At 47.1% G+C, this 21257-nt stretch overlaps 1 protein-coding gene across 2 annotated transcripts in view; it reads left to right on the forward strand.

Annotated features, from left to right (window-relative positions):
* The window catches only part of LOC127567000 (formin-like protein 3), a 143370-nt gene that overhangs the window by 83476 nt on the left and 38637 nt on the right, over positions 1 to 21257 (forward strand). The window contains exons 7-14 of one of the 2 annotated variants that reach the window (XM_052009605.1): positions 6630 to 6738; positions 6973 to 7049; positions 8719 to 8812; positions 11460 to 11534; positions 12892 to 13002; positions 16164 to 16313; positions 18000 to 18101; positions 19035 to 19290. In XM_052009605.1, coding sequence (XP_051865565.1) covers positions 6630 to 6738; positions 6973 to 7049; positions 8719 to 8812; positions 11460 to 11534; positions 12892 to 13002; positions 16164 to 16313; positions 18000 to 18101; positions 19035 to 19290 — 974 coding nt within the window. The remainder of the gene's footprint in view (positions 1 to 6629; positions 6739 to 6972; positions 7050 to 8718; positions 8813 to 11459; positions 11535 to 12891; positions 13003 to 16163; positions 16314 to 17999; positions 18102 to 19034; positions 19291 to 21257) is intronic. The other variant, XM_052009604.1, reaches the window with a different exon arrangement.

Raw genomic sequence — 21257 nt, forward strand, 5'->3', positions numbered from 1 at the left:
CACTGCCATGGATTATACTCGGGCACTTGGTTCAAATTCAGGCCAAGCTGACGTCGGGGTCTTAAGGAATGACCCTGGGTCATCTCAATCCAGGACCTAGTGGACATAAAGTTCACAAAGCAACATTCTCCCAATTTACCAGTTTTTTTTCAGAGAGGTCAGATGGAAACAAACAGAAAGGAAACCTCACAATGGTACAGCAGAGGATGCTCATCCAGGGCTGGGGTTGAGGTCCTTTCCTGGAGAGAGCTTTACTCTGGATTTGCCCCAATGCTGCATCTCACTTTGAGCGTACTAGATGGTGGCACGGGGTGCCTCAAGGGAAAAAGAGGGGTTCATTCTTTCACCTTAACTACACAGATTTAGATTATTTAGAAGAACGAGATCAATCTATGTAATCAGTCTAATTAGTGCAGCATCTACACATCAACAGACTGCAATTGTTTTAATGGCCCAGACTTGTGGCTCAATCACCTGTCTGCAATGCCCAGCTAAAGGGAGGCCTTCCACTGTCCTTCCACACTCACTCTGTGAGCCCGCTCTGCTCTTTCCACCCACCATCTGTGCTACAATCACCAGTCCAGTCCTGGCCCTGGCTTTTATTGCTGCGGGTTGGCGAGGGGCAAAGACTAACGCGAGCATCTGGAGCACACATGGGTACTTCGTGAAGCAGACGTGCAGTCAGTAAGGACACGTCCATAATTCTTGCTGTCAGGGCCCTCCTGTTGGAGAGCAGCGTGGCAAATTAAAGCGAGCCTTTCTCTTTTTTCTCTCCCCACTCTAATTCCAACACCCCGGGCTCTTGTGCAGCAAAACAAGATAACTAGCAGGACTGGGTGTAAGTACAGCTCTCCTTAAAAGAGCGCCTCAGTAATGGAAGTGTCGCTTCTCCAGAGTGGCTGAAATCTGAAGGAGAGGCAGAAGGAGGACATTAGGCCCCTTGTACTTGCTCTGCTATTCAATAAGATCAAGGCTGATCTTTCACCTCAACCCTACTTTCCTCCACCGACCCCATTCCCCTTGATTCCCGTAATATCTAAAGATCTATCACTCTCTGTCTTGAATCTACCCAGCTACTCGTCCTCTCGGATAAAGAATTAATTTTGATTGATTTTTTAAGATCTAATCATTCACAGGATGTGGCATCACTGGCAATGCAGTATTTATTGTGCATTTCTAATTGCCCCTGACTGAGGAGGCATTTAAAAATCAACCACATTGATGGGTCTGGAGACCAGACTGGATCAGGGCAACAGATTTCCTTCCCTGAAGGACATTAGTGACAAAGGATGTTTTCCATGTGTCAGTCAGGTGGATCAAGGCCAGCCCTTTCCAGGGCCATAATTCCCTCCTTTGCTTTCCTGAAAGAGCTCCAGTCATCAAGACCCTGATGGCCTTCCCCAAGTCACCATTTTGATTGACAGGAAGCATGGTGGGTAGAGCAGTTGGAAGTGGAAGATCTTGTGGTGAAACCTCCATGAATAGATTCGACCAGAGTTGCAATGTGAAACAAGTGATCTCATCAATCCCACTCCCAGTCACTATATTAAACATAAAGAAATGAGTGCATTACTCATCTGAACTTAAAGTTCAAAGGATACTAATGAAATGCTTGTACTTAACAAGATTGTAGTGGAATAAGTCACTCCCAGCAATCCACTTGGCTCCAAATCCAGCAAGATGCAAACAAAAAATGTTTGGACACTAAAAGTGGCAATGTTCCTTTAAAACCTGTTTTAATGTGTATTTATGTAACGTGTGTGGTATATGTGTGGTATGTGTTTATATGAGAACTGTCAAACTTGAAGACAAATGGGGGCTGCGTAACAATTTTTTTAATACATGACTTTATGAAGAAAGGTTTCATCGCCTTCTCAAGCTATTTGTCGAAACCATTGTGCTTCCAGTTTGACAGATCATTTAAAGGGACAGGGCCATTGCCAGTGATCCATTATGAAGAGAGAAGTAGCTTTGAACCTCGCTAATACTAAAGGAGGTGGAAGTGGGCAGAAGTTAAACCACTGCATCCCTGGAATCTTGGCTTTACAATGTGCTGATAACTTGCCTGTTGCCTCCTGTTTGTGCTGCTGAAGTTTTGTGCCGATACCTGCATTTCATGGAACGTGGGCCCAACGAAACCTCCAGCCAATCAGTAAGGAACCGTGTATCGCAGTTGCCTTGGGACAGAGCTCTTATACTTCCCACATGTTTAATTTTAAGATTTATTTTCTCTCTTGTAGGGTTATGGCCTTTGGTGCTTTGCAAGTGTAGTAATACTGGTTTCCCTGGAGATGTACTGTATCTTTCTACTGCACTGAAGTGTTACATCACAGGCTGGGGGAAAATGAAGTTCACCGAGGTCAGGGGAGGCACAGCAGTGCAGCTGGTAGATCCACTGCCTCACAGAGACCCAGGTTCAATCCTGACCTCTGGTGCTGTCTGTGTGGAGTTTGCACGTTCTCCCTGTCTCTGTGTGGGTTTCCCCCAGGTGCTCCGGTTTCCTCCCATATCCCAAAGGTGTGCAGGTTGGTAGGTTAATTGACTGCTGTAAATTGCCCCTAGTGGATAGATAAGTTGTATAACCTGAGGGCAGGAATTGATGGGAATGTGGGGAGAATAAAATGGGGATTAGTATCGGATTCTTGTAAAAGTGTGCCTCGTGATTGGTGTGGACCTGGTGGGCCAAAGAGCCTGTTTCTGTGCTGTGTGGCTCTTACGTGGAGCTGGAAGTGGGGTGGAGGTAATATGTTAAACAGATGAACCTTATTACACTTTCACTGGGAGAGAGAAACGAGCAGAAACACATCTCAACTCCCAATGGTTGCTTCCAAGCACATTTCTTCCTGTTAAGGTTCTGATTCACCCTCCTCCTCCCTCCCCAGCACAGTGGGAGGGGGGTGCAGTGATGTCCTGGCGGTGGATTTCTTCACTGTCTCATGTTGGTCCTTCATAATGTGCTGGAGTGAACTGCCCTTCAGAAGGTGGGCTTGGTACTGTGTGCCCACTCGACTTGTGCTCTGAAATGCTCCCCTTAGGTTCTATCAGTGTGTGTGTACACCCGTCCATGGAAGCCGAGCTGGAATGGCACTGAGCCAACCCAAAGTTCCTGCCAATTTGTTCACTTTTTTTTAACATCAAAGTAAGTTTGAAACTATTTCATGTGTATTTCTTGTGGTGCAATTTCATGTGAACCTCCTATGGAGCAGGAGTCTGTGCTTGGCCTAAAACTGGAAGAGCCTGGCTATCTTCAGTGTAAGTGACATGAATAGCAGTGACAGCTATCTAGCAAAACCTTTGATTTATAATTGGTTTCTGCACAACCCCTGGGTCTTGGTCCCACACAGCTGGCCCCAGTAACGTTGAGCTGGACTGCAAAGGCATTCAGCAGCACAGGTAGGGAGTCTAATCAAAACAGGCACTCGGGTCAGTCATCCTGCACTGTTTTGCCCTGAATTCCTCAATTCCGATGGCCGTGTGGTCAAAAAGACCTGTGTTTGGCCTTAGGTGCGTCTCCAATGGTTGTTTTGGCTCCATTGTGAATTTTATAATTGTGGTTTTGGTTTTTGAGATTGTGACACTAAATACCACAGAGACGACAGTGGTGGGTTATTTATGACCTTCATTTTATGCAGCATGTGTTTTCTTTTCCTGCTCTCTCCATAGTGCTTTCCTTCCAACATATGGTCATGTCTTTAGATACTCTGGTGGTGCAACAAGGGGCCATAGTGATGGATCAAAACTCCGCTCAATTGACTAATTGCCTGTGGGTGGTCCTTTGCCCCTTCCACCAATCACATGGCACGGGCTGCTGTCCCCTTTTGTGTGCATCCGCCGTTGGCAGACACAGTGACACTGTTGGGTTTTGGTCTTTTCACCTTCTCGGTTCAACATCCATCACAGTGATGGTATGTAACAGGATGAGTTGGGGGAAGAACACGAAACACTGTCCAGCCTTACAGTCTACAGTCTGATTACTGCGTGGAGCAATGAAGATGAAAGCTGTCCAATCAAGTAATAATTTAAAAATTAAACACCCTTCCCCAGCAACTTGCAGCTCTCCATTTCTAGCCAGCCTTATAGGAGCACTTGTCAAACCCTTAATATCCCACTTAGAAAGTCAAGTCAGAGCGCTCAAGTCATAGACCATCCCAACTTGGGTTGACTGGCACCCCATCCACCAAACTAAACACTCACTCCCTGCAGTGTGTACCATCTACAAAATGCACTGCAGTTACTCACCCAAGCTACTCCGACAGCACCTCCCAAACCTGTTACTCTGTAAACCAAGGACAAGGGCTTTAGGCAGATGGGAACACAGGCAGATGGGAACACCGCCACCTGCAGGCTCCCCTCCAAGTCGCACACCGTCCTGACTTGGAAATACATCGCCAGTCTTTCATCACAGCTGGGTCTAAATCCTGGGACTCCCTCCCCATCAGCACTGTGGGAGCACCTTCACCAGAGGACTGAAGCAGTTCAAGAAGGCAGCTCGCCCCCCACCTTCTCAAGGGCAATTAGGGATGGGCAATAAATGCTGGTCTTGCCAGTGATGTCACGTCCTGAGAATGAACTAAGTAAAGCCAGACAGCAATCAACCCCTCAGACCGGGAGTTGGTTTATCTGGAGAATCAATGTGACAAAGGGGTATCATGGAGAGGAGTGGGGTGAAGGGAAGGAAGTTGTAAGAGCAGGATAAAAACCCCAGGATGTTCCCCGCTGTAAACATGGGCCAGATGTAGGTTAGCTCATTCACCCTGCTCTAAAAATGCCAGCACTTGGCTCACCATTGATCTCAGAGCTGCTCTGAGCCACGTTGTGTTGCCAGTGTGGGGCCATTCACTGAAATGTTCCAGGAAGGGGCTTAACCATCGAGTTTCAGCTGACTCAGACTGCATTTAACAGGTTTATGCTCATCAAGCTCCGAGACACCTTGATGCCAACAGATGTCGAGCCTTCAAAGGCTGAGAAGTTCATCAATCCTTGGTTCTGTCAGGACATCCCCAACCCCATCGCTTCCTCTCCCCCCCCCCCCCCGGCTGCACCTCCCAGCCCCCCACCCACCCTATAACCTCTTCATCTCAACTCGGACTTTGACAGCTTGTCACTTGTTTTCAAAGCAAGCTTGTGACACTCTTGTAGAAAGCAATTTCTTAAGTCTTGATGTTATGACTCCCAAAAAACACTCTTGTGCCTGAGTGTTTTCCCTTTCTCATCGTGCAAGCCTGTCCCCTGACCGGGAAAACTACAGCACCAGAGAGGGCGGGAAGAGGCTCGTCCTGCTGCTCTTGGGTCCTTGCTATTTTCGGAAGATCTCTCGTCTGTCTCTGTTCCAGGAACTCCTAGCTGCTTCACTCTACATGTGGGCACTTCCTCAGCAAGATGCAAGAAGGCAGGAGCATTGAATGCTGCATTTGGTTTTATGCTTGTAAAATGAAGCCTTAAATTGCATTGAGCCCAGACAACCCTGTAATATTGAGACAATTCCTATTAATTGAATGCAAGTGTTGGCTAATCCTGTTTGCTGCTTGGTTTGAATCTCACTGAAGCAATGATGTTGGAGCTCTATTGCTTTTCTTGTTCTTGCTCTTGCTCCAAAAGGATTTGTTTTTTTCCACTTGCGAGAGGAATTAATCTTGTAATTTGTCAGGATGTGGGGCTGTTGCCCTTGACTTGCAGTGTTTGGGACCTCAGGGGATTGAGGGACATATTTAAGTGTCTTCCTCCAACTTTCACTTCTCTACCTATGGGTTAAGGCCTTGAGGTGTGTCAACTGTGGCAAAGTGTGTACCATTCTCCGTCCTTAATCAGAAAGCCAGGAGTTCAAGACCCACTCCAACAAATTGAGCAGAAGAATTAGGCTGGCACTCCCAGTGCAGTACAGAGGGAGTGCTGCCTTACTGAAGGTGCTGTCTGTCAAATGGGACATTAAACAGAGGCCTCACCTGCTGCAGATGTTTGAGATCTTGCTGCACCATTTCGAAGGAAGACAAGGGAAGTCCTCTCCAGTACCCTGACCTCACGCAATATCGCTACAGATTATTTGGCCGTTGTCATGTTGCTGTGGGAGCTTGCTGTGCAGAAACCAGATGCTGCATTTCCCACATTGCAGAGTGACTACACTTTATGAGTAGACTGACTATAATTGATTGTCTGTCAATGCCTTTGGGATGCCCTGAGGTTATGAAGGGTGCTGTAACAGTGCAGACTCTTCAGTTCCTGATTTTAGGAACTCCTCCGTTGGCTTCTAAGCTCTGGAATCCGCTCCCTGGACATGTGTCTCTTATAAGCTTTTGATCCCTTGTCCTTATCCTTATTGTCCTGGTTTCATAATGTTCCTGTGAAGCATGTCAGGGCATTTTGTTGTGTTAGAGGCACTATGTTAAAGCAAGTTATCGTATGCCTCATCTAAGCAGGCCGAACTTTGTGTGTGATCTTGGCTGCAAGCGTTGGCAAACTGTTTTAGTGTGGATACCTTTAACACAGTTTTGTTCTAGTCATCTAGGTCGCCAGAGAAATGGGAGTCACTGTCCTGTCACCATCTGGAAAAGGTGCTAGTCCTGGTGGCTGTGTTATGGTGGGTATGCAGCCTGTCCGTTGGTGACTGGAATAACACTGAGTGTCTTCCACAGCTACAGCACCTTGCCTGACAGGAAATTTCTGAAGAATTCCAGACTCGTGAGCCAGAAGGACGACGTCCACGTCTGTATCATGTGTTTGCGGGCTGTAATGAACTACCAGGTATGGCAAATTTAAACTGGGACTTCTCAAAGCTTCCAATTAACTGAAGAAAAAACATGATACATTACAAACAACAAATATAAAAGAGCCTGCTTCCCATCCACACTGTATATCATTGCAATGAACATGTGTCTGTTGACTCTACTCAATTAGTGCAATAGGTTCATTCAGTAAAACAGAGGTGTCTTTTGAAGATCTAATGATGTCTCCTCCCATTCTCCCTTCTGTTTTCAGTACGGCTTCAATTTAGTTATGTCACACCCACATGCTGTAAATGAAATCGCACTTAGCCTGAACAACAAAAATCCCAGGTAAGAAACCAGCACCTTGAGCCTTTTTGTCCACACTCATCGTGAATCATTTCTTCATGCCAACGTACTCGGGCAATTTGTCACTCAATATAACAATACACTCTGGTCTCCTCTTTCCCTTGTTCTCCTTGGAAAGTGCAAACTGATGTTGGGGGTGAAACTTCGACAGCTCACTGGAGCTGTCTGATCTCTCTCCCTAGTGCTCACTCTTTATGTTGTGGGTCTGGGCAGTTGAACTGGACGTGGCCACTGAGCCAATGTGACCATTCAGTTGGGTCGTGGTGGGACTGGGCATTGGCAGGCTTCGTTGAGGACAGCAACCCTTCCACCACCCTGAACACTCCCTCCCTCCACCACCGGCACACAGTGACTGCAGTGTGCACCGTCCACAAAATGCATTGCGGTCACTCACTCAGGATAGCCCGACAATTCCCAAACCCACGACCTATACCTCCAAGAAGGAGAAGGGCAGCAGGTGCAGGGGAGCACCACCACCCACAGGTTCCCCTCCCACTCACACACCATCTTCACTTGGATATATATCTCCGTTCCTTCATCGTCACTGGGTCTAGATCTTGGAACTCCCTCCCCAACAGCACTGCGGGAGCACCTTCTCCAGAAGGACTGCAGCTGTTCAAGAAGGTGGCTCACCCCCACCTTCTCAAGGGGCAGTCAGGCTTGGGCAACAAATGCTGGTCTTGCCTTAACAGCATAAAGAAATAACAGGCTGCTAAATGGTTAATGGTTGAATGTGCAATCTCTTGCTCTTTAACGGGTGGAGGGAAGTGCCAACTTTGCCACTCTAGTGCTTGCTAGTGAGTCACCAGAGGGACACAGCTGGGTAGTCACGCAGAGATCCTTCGGCTTAACCACCCAGCTATTGCAGTTGAAAGGCTGGTGGGGATTTCCCACTTGCACCCTGGTGCTGAGGAGCCTCCTGTGATGGACGGCAGTAATGGGCAAGGCTCCCAGTCCTTAACTCAGACAATTACCTCCCCTTTCCCCCACCGCTGAGATATCATCTTCCCTTCCAATACTGCTCTGTTTCATTCTGATTACAATCCAGCTACAAACCAGGGAATAACACTTTGCAAGATGTTTGTGAGTAATTTGGGGTGTGAAGTTGGGCTAGGGTCTGGGTGTTAGATGACCTTGTGCCTGTGGTTCCCAAACCTCTCCACCCCCAGTGAATCCTCACCTCGTGCAGGCACGGTAGTGTAGCGGTTAGCGTAATGCTATTACAGCGCCAGTGACCCAGGTTCAATTCCGGCCACTGTCTGTAAGGAGTTTGTACATTCTCCCCGCATCTGCGTGGGTTTCCTCCGGGTGCTCCGGTTTCCTCCCACATTCCAAAGACGTACGGGTTAGGAAGTTGTGGGCGTGCTGTGTTGGCGCCGGAAGCGTGGCGACACTTGCGGGCTGACCCCAGAACACTCTATGCAAAAGATGCATTTCACTGTGTGTTTCAATGTACATGTGACTAATAAAGATATCTTTTTTTATCGTGTCTGGGGATCCACTGAAGGTGACAATTGCCATGGTTAGTTGTCAGTCCCAATGTCATTGTACCATAGAACCCCCCGGTTGGGACAGTGTGAATTTGATATCCTCTTTGTGTATGCCAGTCGCTGTTCCCCACTAGTAAAGAAGGGCCCTCTTTATTTTGCAGAACCAAAGCCCTGGTACTGGAGCTACTAGCAGCAGTCTGTCTCGTGAGAGGAGGGCATGAGATCATTCTCTCTGCGTTCGACCATTTCAAAGAGGTACAAGAGCTTTTATTTCCATCCGGACTCAGGAATTCCCAGCACCTCGGTGCTGACTTCTGTGTGTGAAGGGGAATGAACGCGGGGCCTCTGACCTCATCCTTCCTATGACCGATCCTGTCCCCAGTGAGAAGTTGGGACAGAGCAGGCTGCTGCTGCTGGCCAGTGTATGGTTTGACCATCCTGAAGGGGGATTTCCCCTCTCCCCCTTGGGCAAGACCTTTCTGTGGTCCCTGGTGGCAACGCCCGACCTTACGATGAAGGAAACTCATCCTGCATTCAGTGGGAAGGGGAGGAGCTGCCACTCTTAATCAATGTCGTAGAATCGGAGGTATTCACTGCACAGATGAAGCCATTTTGCCAATGCCAGCCAAAAGTGGAGCTGTTTAGGTTACTCCTACTTCCCAGCTCTTGGTCCATAACCCGACAGATTATAGCCAGGGCACCCAGGTGACACTTTCATCCTCCACCACTCTGATAGTGAGTGACAGACCCCATCACTCATTGCGTGAGGTACTTTCCTAAATTCCTTTTCAATCCTTTCACCGGTTATCCAAAACCTCTGCACCCATGCATCTTATAATTTTATACACTGCAGTTAAATCTCCTCTTGCTCTGGGGAATCAACCGCAGCCTGGACAGTCTCTCCTCTTAACTATAACTCTCCAGTCCCAGCAACATCCTTGTAAATGCCTTCTGTGCTGTCACGTCCTTCCTGCAATGTTGTGACAAGAACTGTGCATTGCACTCCCACGGAGCGGAGGAGGTTCCCTGAGTTAGGGTGGGGTGTGGGGTGATAGTGCTGGTGGAGTTCTGAGCACTGGGATCTGACGCGCACGTGATTACCTTCAGGCCATGTCAGGGCAGCCGAAATACTGGCTCAGCGTTGAGGGTACAAATGTGAAGCATGCACGGGCAGTCCATCAGGGCTGGCTGTCTCTGGTGCTGCTGTCAGTGAGCATTTACATCAGTGCCTCCAAAGACCTGGGGATGTAGGAGAAGACTGTGTCTGCTGCAGTACACACTGGCTGTAAGAAGAGTCTGCAGAGCTCTGAAGGTCAGCTTCCTTGCATTGAAGTTCTGCTTCCTACTCTTTGCTCTTGTTTATTTGCTCAGAGTTCTCATATTCCCCTACAACATAGAAGGAGGCCACTTGGCCCATCAAGTCCATGCCAGCTCACAAAGCAATCCCGTTTCCCTACTTATTTCCATGCAACCTATTCTCCCTGACCTCTCTGATTCTCCTGCAGTCACCTACACAAGGGGCATATATAATAAAAACATAAAATACTGTAAACACTCAGCAGGTCAGGCAGCATCTGTGGAGAGAGAATCAGGGTTAACATTTCAGGTCGAAGACCTGAACTGGGAGAGAAAACAAGTTTTTTTTACTCTTTCCCAGTTTTGACGAAGGTTCATTGATCAGAAACATTAATTCCGTTTCTCTTTCCACAGATTCTGCCTGACCTGCTGAGTGTTTCCAGCATTTTATGTTTTTATTTCAGATTTCTAGCATCTGCAGTTTTATAATTTTCATATACCAGGGGCAAATAACAGTAACTATTTAACTTGCCAACCCTCACGTCTTCGGGACGTGGGAGGAAACCAGAGCACCCGGGGGAAACCCATGCAGTTACAGGGAGAATGTGCAAACATGCAGATAGCACGGGAGGTCAGGATTGAACCTGGGCCACTGGAGCTGTGAGGCAGCAGCTCTACTAGTTGTGTCACTGTATTACCCCAGTTCTTCAGCTTTGTATTAATCAGGACCAATGCTGATCAGTTTTCCCAGTTTAACCACAGGTTGGATACGAATTTATTGCTTCCCTTCAATTGGACTGCAGCTCATATATCAGAGGGTACGACAGCCATTAGCTTTCTCTCTCCTTCTTTTGGTGATCTGTTTTCCTTTTTGCTAAGAAATAGTAAAAGGTCAAGCCTAGCCCTAACCCTCAGATGACAGAACATCAGACTTTTAATCTGAGATCCAACAGCTTAAATCCCTGTTCGGGTTAAGTTTCAGGTCATAATTGTTCAGAAAGATATTGGATTGAAAAATTGTGGATCCAATTACTAAATGGTACAAACCAAATATAATTAAGATAAATACAGACAGACTTAAAAGCTAACCTTCGAAAATAAATTGGCCTGACTGGCAGACAAGAATGAAATTAGTTCCCTGTTATGAACTGGTTTATTCAGTGCCCCTTAATAGATTTTGAAAAAAAGCACACATCCCTGAACAAACCCTGCACTTTGATCTCCCAAGACATATTCCTGAGCCATGGGTCAAGACATAAGGTCACCCCAACTCCAAACCCACCCCTCAAACACCTTAACATCTAATCCTATACCATAATACCACTAGGAACCTCATCGTAATGCTAAACGTGACTGGTCCTTCAACAACATATGCCATATTTTTTGGAAAATAGGGTATTTATTCTCATTCCCTCCCCCATTGTCCCAGTCTGGGCTGGATAAGGCCATGTGGAGATGGATTGAGGGTGGTGAAGATATGGGCCGAATCAAAGGGGCAGTTACCAGTGAAGCCAAAAATCTCAGGGGGTGATAATAACACACACAAGAGGGGCAATCGTTCTGCTGCCCACAAGCTTATACCCTAACCACGTTCTTTTCTTTTTAGGTATGCAAAGAAAAGCATCGCTTTGAGAACCTGATGGAATATTTTCGCAATGAAGACACCAACATAGATTTCATGGTGAGAGTTGGAAAGGCTCCTTAATAGGGGTGAGGGTGTGAGGTCCAGCTCCTGGTGCTGAGAGTCTTTGGATAGGAGGGAGGGCTGACAGTGACTTCCTGGCCCTTATTTGCCCCTTGTGAGGATCCATGCCAATAAAGGCTGCAAGATGAGAATATTAGGAGAGGGAAGCAGAGAGGTTCATGGGGAAATTCTATATCTTCTCAAAGGTTCTCAATTGGTTGGGCAATGGAGTTCAGTAACAACAACTTGCACTTTTGAAGTGCTTACAGTGTAGCAGGCTGCGTCAAGGCACTTGACAGAGACATGAGAAAAATGGTTACAGAATTGGGATGGGAAAATTCAAGATGCCCAGAAGCTTGGCCGAGGAGCTTGTGGGGCCGTAGGTGGGAAGAACAGATTCCAGCTCCGTGGACTGAAGCCAGTACTACCACTTGCTGCTGGAGCTTTGGTGGGCTCCAAGAGAGGCTGCAGGGGCTACGTAAGCTGTCAGTGAGAAAGGACGAGTCCAGTGGATTAGACATGGGTGTCGTAGGATTCGGATTTCATTGGCAGTCATTGTAAGCAAGTGTGCCCTGCAGATACAGTACATGGACCTGTAGAAGGTGGGATCAGATCGACTGTTGTTTAACTGGAGTATAGGACTAAGAGTTGAGTGCTGAGCTGGAGATGGTGTTGGTTCAGGATCAGCTGAAATTGTGGGGTGATCAACACAGGTTGTCAATCTCCTTGCTGTCCTCTACTTACTTTAAGTGGGAGAGCAGGTTTTATTATTAAAAAAATCAGATTTGCAATTTATATCAGTGTTGACTGGTTTATCATTAATATCATGTACTATTTTTCCAGTTTTTATTTTGGAGGCCATTATTGTCCATTTTACAATGCATGCAGGATCATCAACCCTTCCAATGCTGCAGGAGTTTGTTCTGTCACTCAGGCCTGTGCTGACTCTTTTGAGGAAACAATGCAATGAAATCCACAGCCCTTCAATTTTCTTTCCTTCACTTATTTAGATTCAGATTAGTTTATTGTCATATACACCAGGGTGCAATAAAATTCCTTGCTTGCATGAAGCTCACAGAGTAAACAGTATACATGGTAATAATAAGTACAATAATAAATACAACAACAGTGCAAAGCAACAGAATGATGCAAGGATTGTAGTGCAGGTGCAAAGATTGTCGTGCAATTATTTATCCAATTCCCATTTGAAAGTTATCATTGAATCTCCTTCCACCACCCTTTCAGACAGTGCATTCCACACCTTCATAAGAGTTGCCTTTAAATCAGTGCTGCAGTGGAAGTTACTCTGATGTCACCTCTAAGGTCCCTTCTCTTTCCCCTTGCTTTCTGCCAGGTGGCATGCATGCAGTTCATCAACATCGTGGTTCATTCTGTGGAGGACATGAATTTCCGGGTCCACTTGCAGTTCGAATTCACCAAACTGGGTCTGGACGAGTTCCTGGAGGTGAGTGTGAAGGAGCATCATTCTGCAAGAGCACAATGCAGTGCTGGTAATCGTGGTTCCATTTAAAAACACGACGATGCTGGAGGAACTCAGCAGGCCAGGCAGCATCCGTGGAGAAAAGCAGGCGGGTCCTGACCCGCAGTGTTGACCACCTGCTTTTCTCCACAGATGCTGCCTGGCCTCCTGAGTTCCTCCAGCATCAGTGTTTTTCATCCAGATTCCAGCATCTGCAGTCCTTTGTTTCTCTCATGGTTCCAGTTAATTCTGGCGATTCCTTACTTTGTTCTACCACCTCCCCACCCCTCCCCAAGGGCAGGAGTACTGAAGCCAGTGGTCAGCCCCCCTCACACTAAATCATAAAGCCCCTGAAAACAGGCAAGGTGCAATTAACCTCAGCCAGATGACTGCCACTGCATGTGTTGTGTCAACTTTGTGTTGACTGCTAACTAACTGTGTTGGCTGGATAGATCGGCAGGATTGTCGGTGTGCTGAGTGTCCTGCACCAGTGCAAGCTAGGCCTGTGCTGCTTAAAGTTAATCTTCACCTCTTAAAGGGGAGGTTCATTGTGGCTGAATCAGGTGGTAGAAGTCAATGCAAAATTGAATCTGACCAAGAGAAATAGAGACCAATAGCACAACACTAGAGAGGACTGGGTCTGGAGTTTTTGGACCCCGACTCTGGAGGAGGAGGAGGAATGTCCTGTATCCACAGGGACTGGGAGCCCCTACAGACACAAGGTCAGCAGGCAGTGACAGCAGATATCCAAGGAGGTCAAAAGCCAAGAGTCCAGCCCATGTATCTGAAGGTATTGCTGCAAGTTCAATGCCCTAACACCAGTGGTCAAGGTCAGTGATGGACCAAACCCCAATCCCGTTAACAGCACCACTAACCTCAGGTACTGTTCAGTGGACCACACCTCCAATGCTCTGCTGCCAACGCACTATCAGGACTCAGCTCATGGGCTCCACTGCACGCACACATACACAGTCCTTCTGCAAACTTCATACCACAGCTCACATGCATAGCTGGCCGTTCAACCCTGAGAGGCACATCCTCCAAACATGTTGCAAGGTGCTCAGTCGTGCATTTCCCTGTCTGGGGGACAAGGTGGCCCAGAGGCAGCAGGAGGGGACCAGAGGGGCATGAGCTGCCTATGTGTCCGAATTCCCTGGAGGAGCCAGGATTGAGCCAGTGACCAGTGAAGGAGACAGTCGTCTCATATCTGTAATAAAGTTCCAAAATGATAGCGTTGGCATCAAATCAGTGTTGCATGAAGATTGAGATCTAGTTACTCCCCATACTTGTAGTGCTTGAACACTCATTGTATAGTACAGCCATTATTTGGGAGCCCTCATAGTGTCTAAACAAAAAGGGTGTGATTAATCCCAATTTCTTGCACAATAGGTCTTGTTGTCCAGTTTTATAATGCCCCCTCTTATCTTGAACCCTCACTTTGGAAATTTTTTGTCCCAGTGTACTACTTAATCTGACACAGTTCACTTAGTGATCCACAGAAGCACGTCCCCCTGGTAATCGCCGGCGTTTTCAAAACACTGCTTGAATGATGCTCTGGGACAGTTGCATCCTGTCTGAGTATTTTGCCATGAATCCAAATGCCTCGCTGGAAATGTTGATCAAAGGAAATGCATTTTACAGCGAGTTCAGCAAATAAAGCAGATAAAAGATTTGTGCCTGGGAATTGTTCCATGCTGATTTTGGCACTAAAGTAGGGTTGTGGGTCACTCTAATGCTGCTTGTGAAAGTCAATTAAAGAGTGAGGTTTTGAACTGTGAGGTTCAGAGAACAGTGCTGTCAGATTTCCCAGTTTCAACTAACATTGGCCGTTTCAGCCCAGTGTTCCCTATTGACATGTTACAAGTTCTCACAGCTGCCAGCATGTAGACCAGCAGGTGCGATCACTGCAGTCAGCTCTAAGAGGGACACACCACAGTACCAGCTGCACTCTTCCAACTACAGGAGAGTGTTGCAACTGAATGGGTGAATGCTGCAATAACGGGAGGGGAATGGAAGAGTGTTCCCAGGGGATCAGAGGGGCCGGGACAGGCTGGTGAAGAACTGATCCCAAAGTGCACGGAGGTCATAGTGACCCTCCAGGGTTACAGCCCAGTGTTGCTGGGGGGAGGTTGCCAGGGAGATCTCTGTAAGGACGAGTACAGTCTCTGAACATCTGTACTTTGGGGAAGCCGGCAATGGAGACAAATCCCCGTGCCCACTCTCCTGCTACCGGAGGGCTGGAGGAGCAGTAGATGGAGTCTCCTCTCCTTGAGCATGGAGTTTGGGGTGACCTCCATAACGCAGCAGTGAGCAACAAACTGTGAAATGTGGCAGAGGTCAGCAGCAGCAGCAGCAGCCTGGAATGGTCCTGAGGTCAGGAAGCTGAGAGTGACTGTAATCACTTCTTGTAATCATGTCGTGATACAGCCAGTAGAGCTGCTGCCTCACAGCTCCAGAGACCCGATTCAATCCTGACCTCCAGTGCTGTCTGTGTAGAGTTTGCATGTTCTTCCTGTGACCGCGTACGCTTCAGTTTCCTCCCACATCCCAAAGACGTGTGGGTTGGGAGGTTAATTGGTTGCTGTAAATTGCTCCTAGTGTGTAGGAGATGGCTGGAGAATTGGGGGAGTTGATGGGAACATGTGAGAGAATCGGTTGCTGGGAAATAAGCAGTAGAATGGGAATGGTGGGATTGCTCTGTGGGTTGGCGTACACTCCATCAGCCAAATGGCCGTTTCCTATATTGTGAGGAAATATGGAAGACAGACATATGGCCACAATCCACCTATGATATCCATTAAATAGTCATGTAAGATGTCCTGCTGAAGGCGTACTCAATAAGATAGCAAGTCCCTTCCAAGAATGGCAGAGTGCTTGTTTACAGTCAAATTCAGACAGTTTGTAGTCTCTGCCAATTTTTTGTGCAGAGTCTCCAAAATGACCCGATATGTGTGGGTAGAAAATTCCCTTCTGCTCAGTGCAGCTTCAAAGCCCTTTAAATCAGCATTCCTCAAATTCCACACTACGTCAATGGCCTTGTCACCCTTCCACTCTTGCTTTGGAAATGCACACTATTTACTCAGAGGACACTACAGTCTGTTATTGCATCCCTAATGATGGTTTCAATTGGTTCCCCCACCCCCCAGAAATCCAAGCACACGGAGAGCGATAAGCTCCAGGTTCAGATCCAGGCCTACCTTGACAATGTGTTTGATGTGGGTGGTCTACTCGAGGATGCTGAGACCAAGAATGCGGCCTTGGAGAAGGTGGATGAACTGGAAGAGCACATGTCACACGTGAGTGTATGATCTGTTACCTTGCCCTCTGACCTTTCTCCCCTTTGTGTGACTCTCTGGTGGTTTCCATTGTGGTGAAGGCTTCAGCTCAAATGGAACAGGTTTGCCTGGCTGAGAAAGGCAGGTAGAGCTTCGGTTTAAGGTCTCTCCTGATACCTGGCACCTCCAACAGTGGAGCACTATCTCAGTGCAAATGTGTGAAGCAATTATTTGCAGCTATGTCGTGCTCTGGCCTCTTACCATGACTATTGTCATGGGCTTTTTACAAACATACAGATTAGGAGCAGGAGGAAGTCACTCGACTCCTCAACTCTGGTGAGGTGGGACTTGAAATCCCAACCTTGTGACTTTGGCATGAGACTGTGATGATAGGTGAGCCTTGCTGATACTTGGGTTGGGACTGTATAAAAGGGTGTAATAGGAGATCGATTGCCTTTCATCCGAGCTTGTTGGGCTTTTGAGATTTAACCATTTTAACCCAAGTGCAGAGTCAGACAAACACTAGGATTTGGCAAACAAAAGGGAAGATGTGAAGTAGCTGCTTGCAGCTGAGTTGTGTTCTTGTCTCTTACCGTCTCCCATATAAAGACATAACAGGCTGATTATTGTCACTGACTTTTTAGGATGGGAGCCTCTGCCCACAATTTTTCATCTAGAACAGAGTGATGCATTCACTGTTCTAAGAAGCTTGCCTTCTATGCCTATAAGCTTGCAGTTAATAAATCTTTAAACCAGAGGAATTCAGTGGGACTCTGTTAGTATCTAGGTGCAATAAAAAACAGGTGGGTGCTGGAAAACATTCAGGAGGATAAAAGGGATTTTCTCCTGCTTCTCTTGTTCATGGCTCTGTAGAGGAGAACTGTTATCATTCAGTGAGAAGTAGAATTGCAGGTACATTACCCCTGTGTTGTTACTATACTAAGTGTCCATTATCTGCTGACTTGCTATTTGCAGATCCACGTACTCATAAGGTCAGCAATGTTTTGGTGTGTAGATAGTGTGATTCTCCAGGGCCCCGTCCTCTGTTACCCAGTGAGTCCTGTTTGCTATGAGATGGATTGCGTTTGATTTCTTCTGCTGGCAAGCAGTGAAATATCAATAGTCGGTGTGTGGCTGGAGCTGGGGTTGGGAAACTCATGGATCAGGTATCATGAGTAGGTTTGCAGTTGGAGCTGGGGTCTGGAGCAATTGGTTCGACAGGCTGAAACATACGAGACGAAAGATACAAGATGAAACTTACATATAAGTTGTATCTGTGGAGGGGTTGACCACTGCATGTCACTGCAGCCTTAGTGTCATTGCTACCAGATTTAGTGGTACCTATGTTTTTTTTTGTTATGGGTGAAAAGTTCATGTCCATATCCCTCGCTAGCATTGAGGACTTAGCACATTGGGTACACCATACACCACACCTACGTTCCACCTCAGGATTTTTTTGGGGTATAATTTGAATGTGTATCTGGAGACAGACCAGCCACCAGTGAGAAAGTCCTGTTGTGGTTGCACTTTCAACCATCCAGAATGTAGGAATGTCAGGATCTGTGCTTTTGGCTGAACTGTACCTCAAATAGTTGCGCAATCCTAAACGTACTGAATCAACATCCCAAATGTATGTGTGCATTCTGAGAAGAGAACGGGGCTTTGTTTCATATGGATTGAAGCTGAAACTCTTATCTTTCCTCCCAGTTAGTAGAGAAGCTTCAGGAACTGGAGAATGAAAATATGATGAGGGTGGCAGAACTGGAAAAGCAGTTACTCCATCGAGATAACGAACTGGAAACAATTAAGGTAGGGTCTGCTGGCTGGGATTGGGCAGGGTCAGCGGGCTGCTGAAGTCTCAGTTTAACAGAAGAACCAAGAAGCTTGTGGACAGCAGTGGCTGCCATTGTATCCCAGGAGGTACTGAGTTATACTTGCCCTCTGTTTCCAGTGAGGGTAACAGAATTGCACACAACTTCAAGGGGTCTAATTAATGGCTTGACACTTAAATTCACAATTACCTACCTTGTGATGTTTAGGACTCCCTGTACTGAAGATGGTGTAAGTCCCAATGAAAATCTGGGCTCCAAAAGCAGGCTTCTTTGTATGTAGGCTACCAGAGACCTAGATTGCTGACCCAGAGGCAGGAGTTCAATTCCCACCATGGCAGCTGGGGAACTAATTCAAATAATTAAATAAATCTGGAATTTTAGACAAAAATTAAGTTAGACTCAGTAATGGTGAGCATGAAACCGCTGGATTATTGTGAAAACCAGTCAGGTTCATTCGTGTCCTTCAGGGAAGGAAATCTGGCCTCCTTAGCCAGATCCACCAATGTGGTTGACTCTTCACCGTCTCCTCAGTTCAGAGGCAATTAGGGATGGAAATAAATCATTGCCAATGCCAGTGATGTCCACGCCCCATGGATGAATAAATTCTGCTTAACAATCTTTGACATAGTTCTCCGTACCATTGCCTGCATCCAAAAAAAGCCTTTTAATGAATGAACACTGGCTGGCCAGAAATAAGGTTAAGGACACTGCACTTTTTTCAGCTCCTGGCTGGCATTTCTTTGAAGCCCATTGTGGAGTGACTCTGGTTGTCGTCGACCAGGTGGCTTGCATGGACCACCCGGCACCTGGTTGGGGGGGAGCTCTGCTCTTGGGGTGATACAGGAGTTTAGTCGCCAGGCATGGTTTGACTGCAGTCTGCCACCCATGACAACTCTTTGTGCCCTGACAGGAAACCTACAAAGATGCCAGCAGCCAGGTGCACACCTTGCGAAAGATGATCAAAGAGAAGGAGGAGGCTTTCCAGCGGCAGTTTCACCTGGGGAGGCAGATGGCCGACCTGCAGCACGGATCCATTGGGGATTGTCTGGACGGAGATCCGATCACACTGTCTCGGTCTTCCATGGATTCAGAACTGATCCAGAGCATCCCTGCAGCACCCACGCCCCCAACCCCTCCTCCACCACCAATAGCCCCTCCACTACCAGGTAAAATTGCAGCGCTCACCACTCACAGAGGCCAGGTGGGTGGGAAGGATGTGTGTCCTGAAACTAGGTGTGGGTGCTGGTTGTTGGAGCTGAAGGGGTCCATTCAGTCCCCATGAGATTTTAAGCTTCCAGGTCTCCTCTGCATCTGCCGATCGTGCATGAAGCTGGTGGGAAAGGTCCCCGGGCAGGAGTGGGTGTAGTGAGAGTCTGCACAACACCCTGGGGCCCACAGAAACCTGCCGCCGGCAAAGTGATGGAACTTGGTAGGAGAGGGAGAAGCCCAAGGCAGGCGAGGCCCAGAGTGTCCTCCAGCTCCTCCTCCTGGCCCACAACAAAACTGCACGCACCCATGTCCCCTCACCTCTTCTGTCTGCAATGCTGCCTGCTTGTGCTGGCTGGAGCAGGATGGCATCGCTTAGTTGATCCACCAATAAAATGTTAGGCCCGTCTGAATGGTGGCTTTGGGACACAAGACTAAATTAGGCCATTGGCTACCTATGGATGGACACCTTTCACAGGAGTCAAGATGCTGCTGTATAGATTGGCAATAGAGTTCAAGTTTATTGTCACAGGCACATATTCTCAGGGTATAAATGCCATGAAAATCAGCTTTTTGCAGCAGCAGCACAGGGCATTACAAACATGACAAACATAAGTTAACGTAAACTTAAATTAACATAAATTATACATAACTTAATGACAAAATAAACAAAAAAAAAGCATAATGACATCAGTGCTAGTTGCGGGCAATATAGTTCAAGGTAGTGTTGAGGCTTTTCAGGTGGGTTCAAGAACCTGATGGCAGTGGGGAAGAAGCTGTTGTTAAACCTTGAGGTGTGGGGTCTTCAGGCTCCTGTACTTCCTGTCTGATGGCAGCATTGAGAAGCGGGCACGGCCTGGATGGTGGGGGTCCCTGATGATGGATGTCGCCTTCCTAAGACATCGCCTCCTGTAGATGTTCCTCGATGGTGGGGAGAGCTGTACCTGTGATGGAGCTGGCTGAGTCTGCCACTCTCTGTAGCCTCCTGCATTGGAGTTCTCTTACCAGGCAACCAGTCAGAATGCTTTCTACTATACTTCTGCAGAAGTTTGTCAGAGCTTTCAATGTCATGCCAAATCTTCTTAAACTACGAAGAAAGTAGAAGTTATGTAGTATTTAAAAGAAAATAGAAAGTATGGAAGTATATTAGGAATAGCAGAGCAAGCTCTCAAATTTCCTTTAAGACTCACACCTCCCTATATTGTTCATGCCCAGCCCCCAAGCATACAGCCCACCTGATTTGGCCTCAGTGCTCTTGACCTGTTCTTGGAGCCAATATTCACCCTCTTTCAGTTTTCAAAGAAAACCAAACTCTCGCACATGCACTACACAGGTAGTTAGATGATGGCCCAGCTGTTTTGAGTGCTTTGACAACCGGGGAGGGGACTTTAATAAGCAAGACTACTCTGGGTAGATGAGAATGCAGAGTTGAGGTTACACGCAGACCATATTAAATGATGTGATCTTATTAAATGGCGGAACAGCGTCGAGGAGCTGAGTGACCTACTTCTGCTCCTAATTCATGTGTTTGTAGTCCATTCTATATTTTTCCACCATCTACATCAAGTCTATCTCTCCACAACTGCACCTAATTGCCCTGCTTCAGTCTCTGTTAGCACATTCCCTAATTCTAGTTGTGCCTTAGTGTAAAACAATGCCAGTAGACTACTCTAGTTTACTCCTTTCCTTCAATCCCCTGGGATTTGAAGCCTCATCATGGTAAACATTTCCTAAGATCCTCTTCATAGTCCCAGCGACTTCAACCCCCTTACCTTGAAGTCTTCCCCTTATTAGCCCCCCTCTTTAATTTTTACTCTTGACTTAAATTCTTCCCAAAAACCACACAATCCTTCTTGCCCTTTCCAAAACATGCATCAGGTTGTGAGGCTGGCCTGTAATCTGCCTGAAATTAGTTTTGAAACTCAGT

This window comes from Pristis pectinata, chromosome X (assembly GCF_009764475.1).
Source record: "Pristis pectinata isolate sPriPec2 chromosome X, sPriPec2.1.pri, whole genome shotgun sequence".
In the NCBI taxonomy this organism is placed as follows: Eukaryota; Metazoa; Chordata; class Chondrichthyes; order Rhinopristiformes; family Pristidae; genus Pristis; species Pristis pectinata.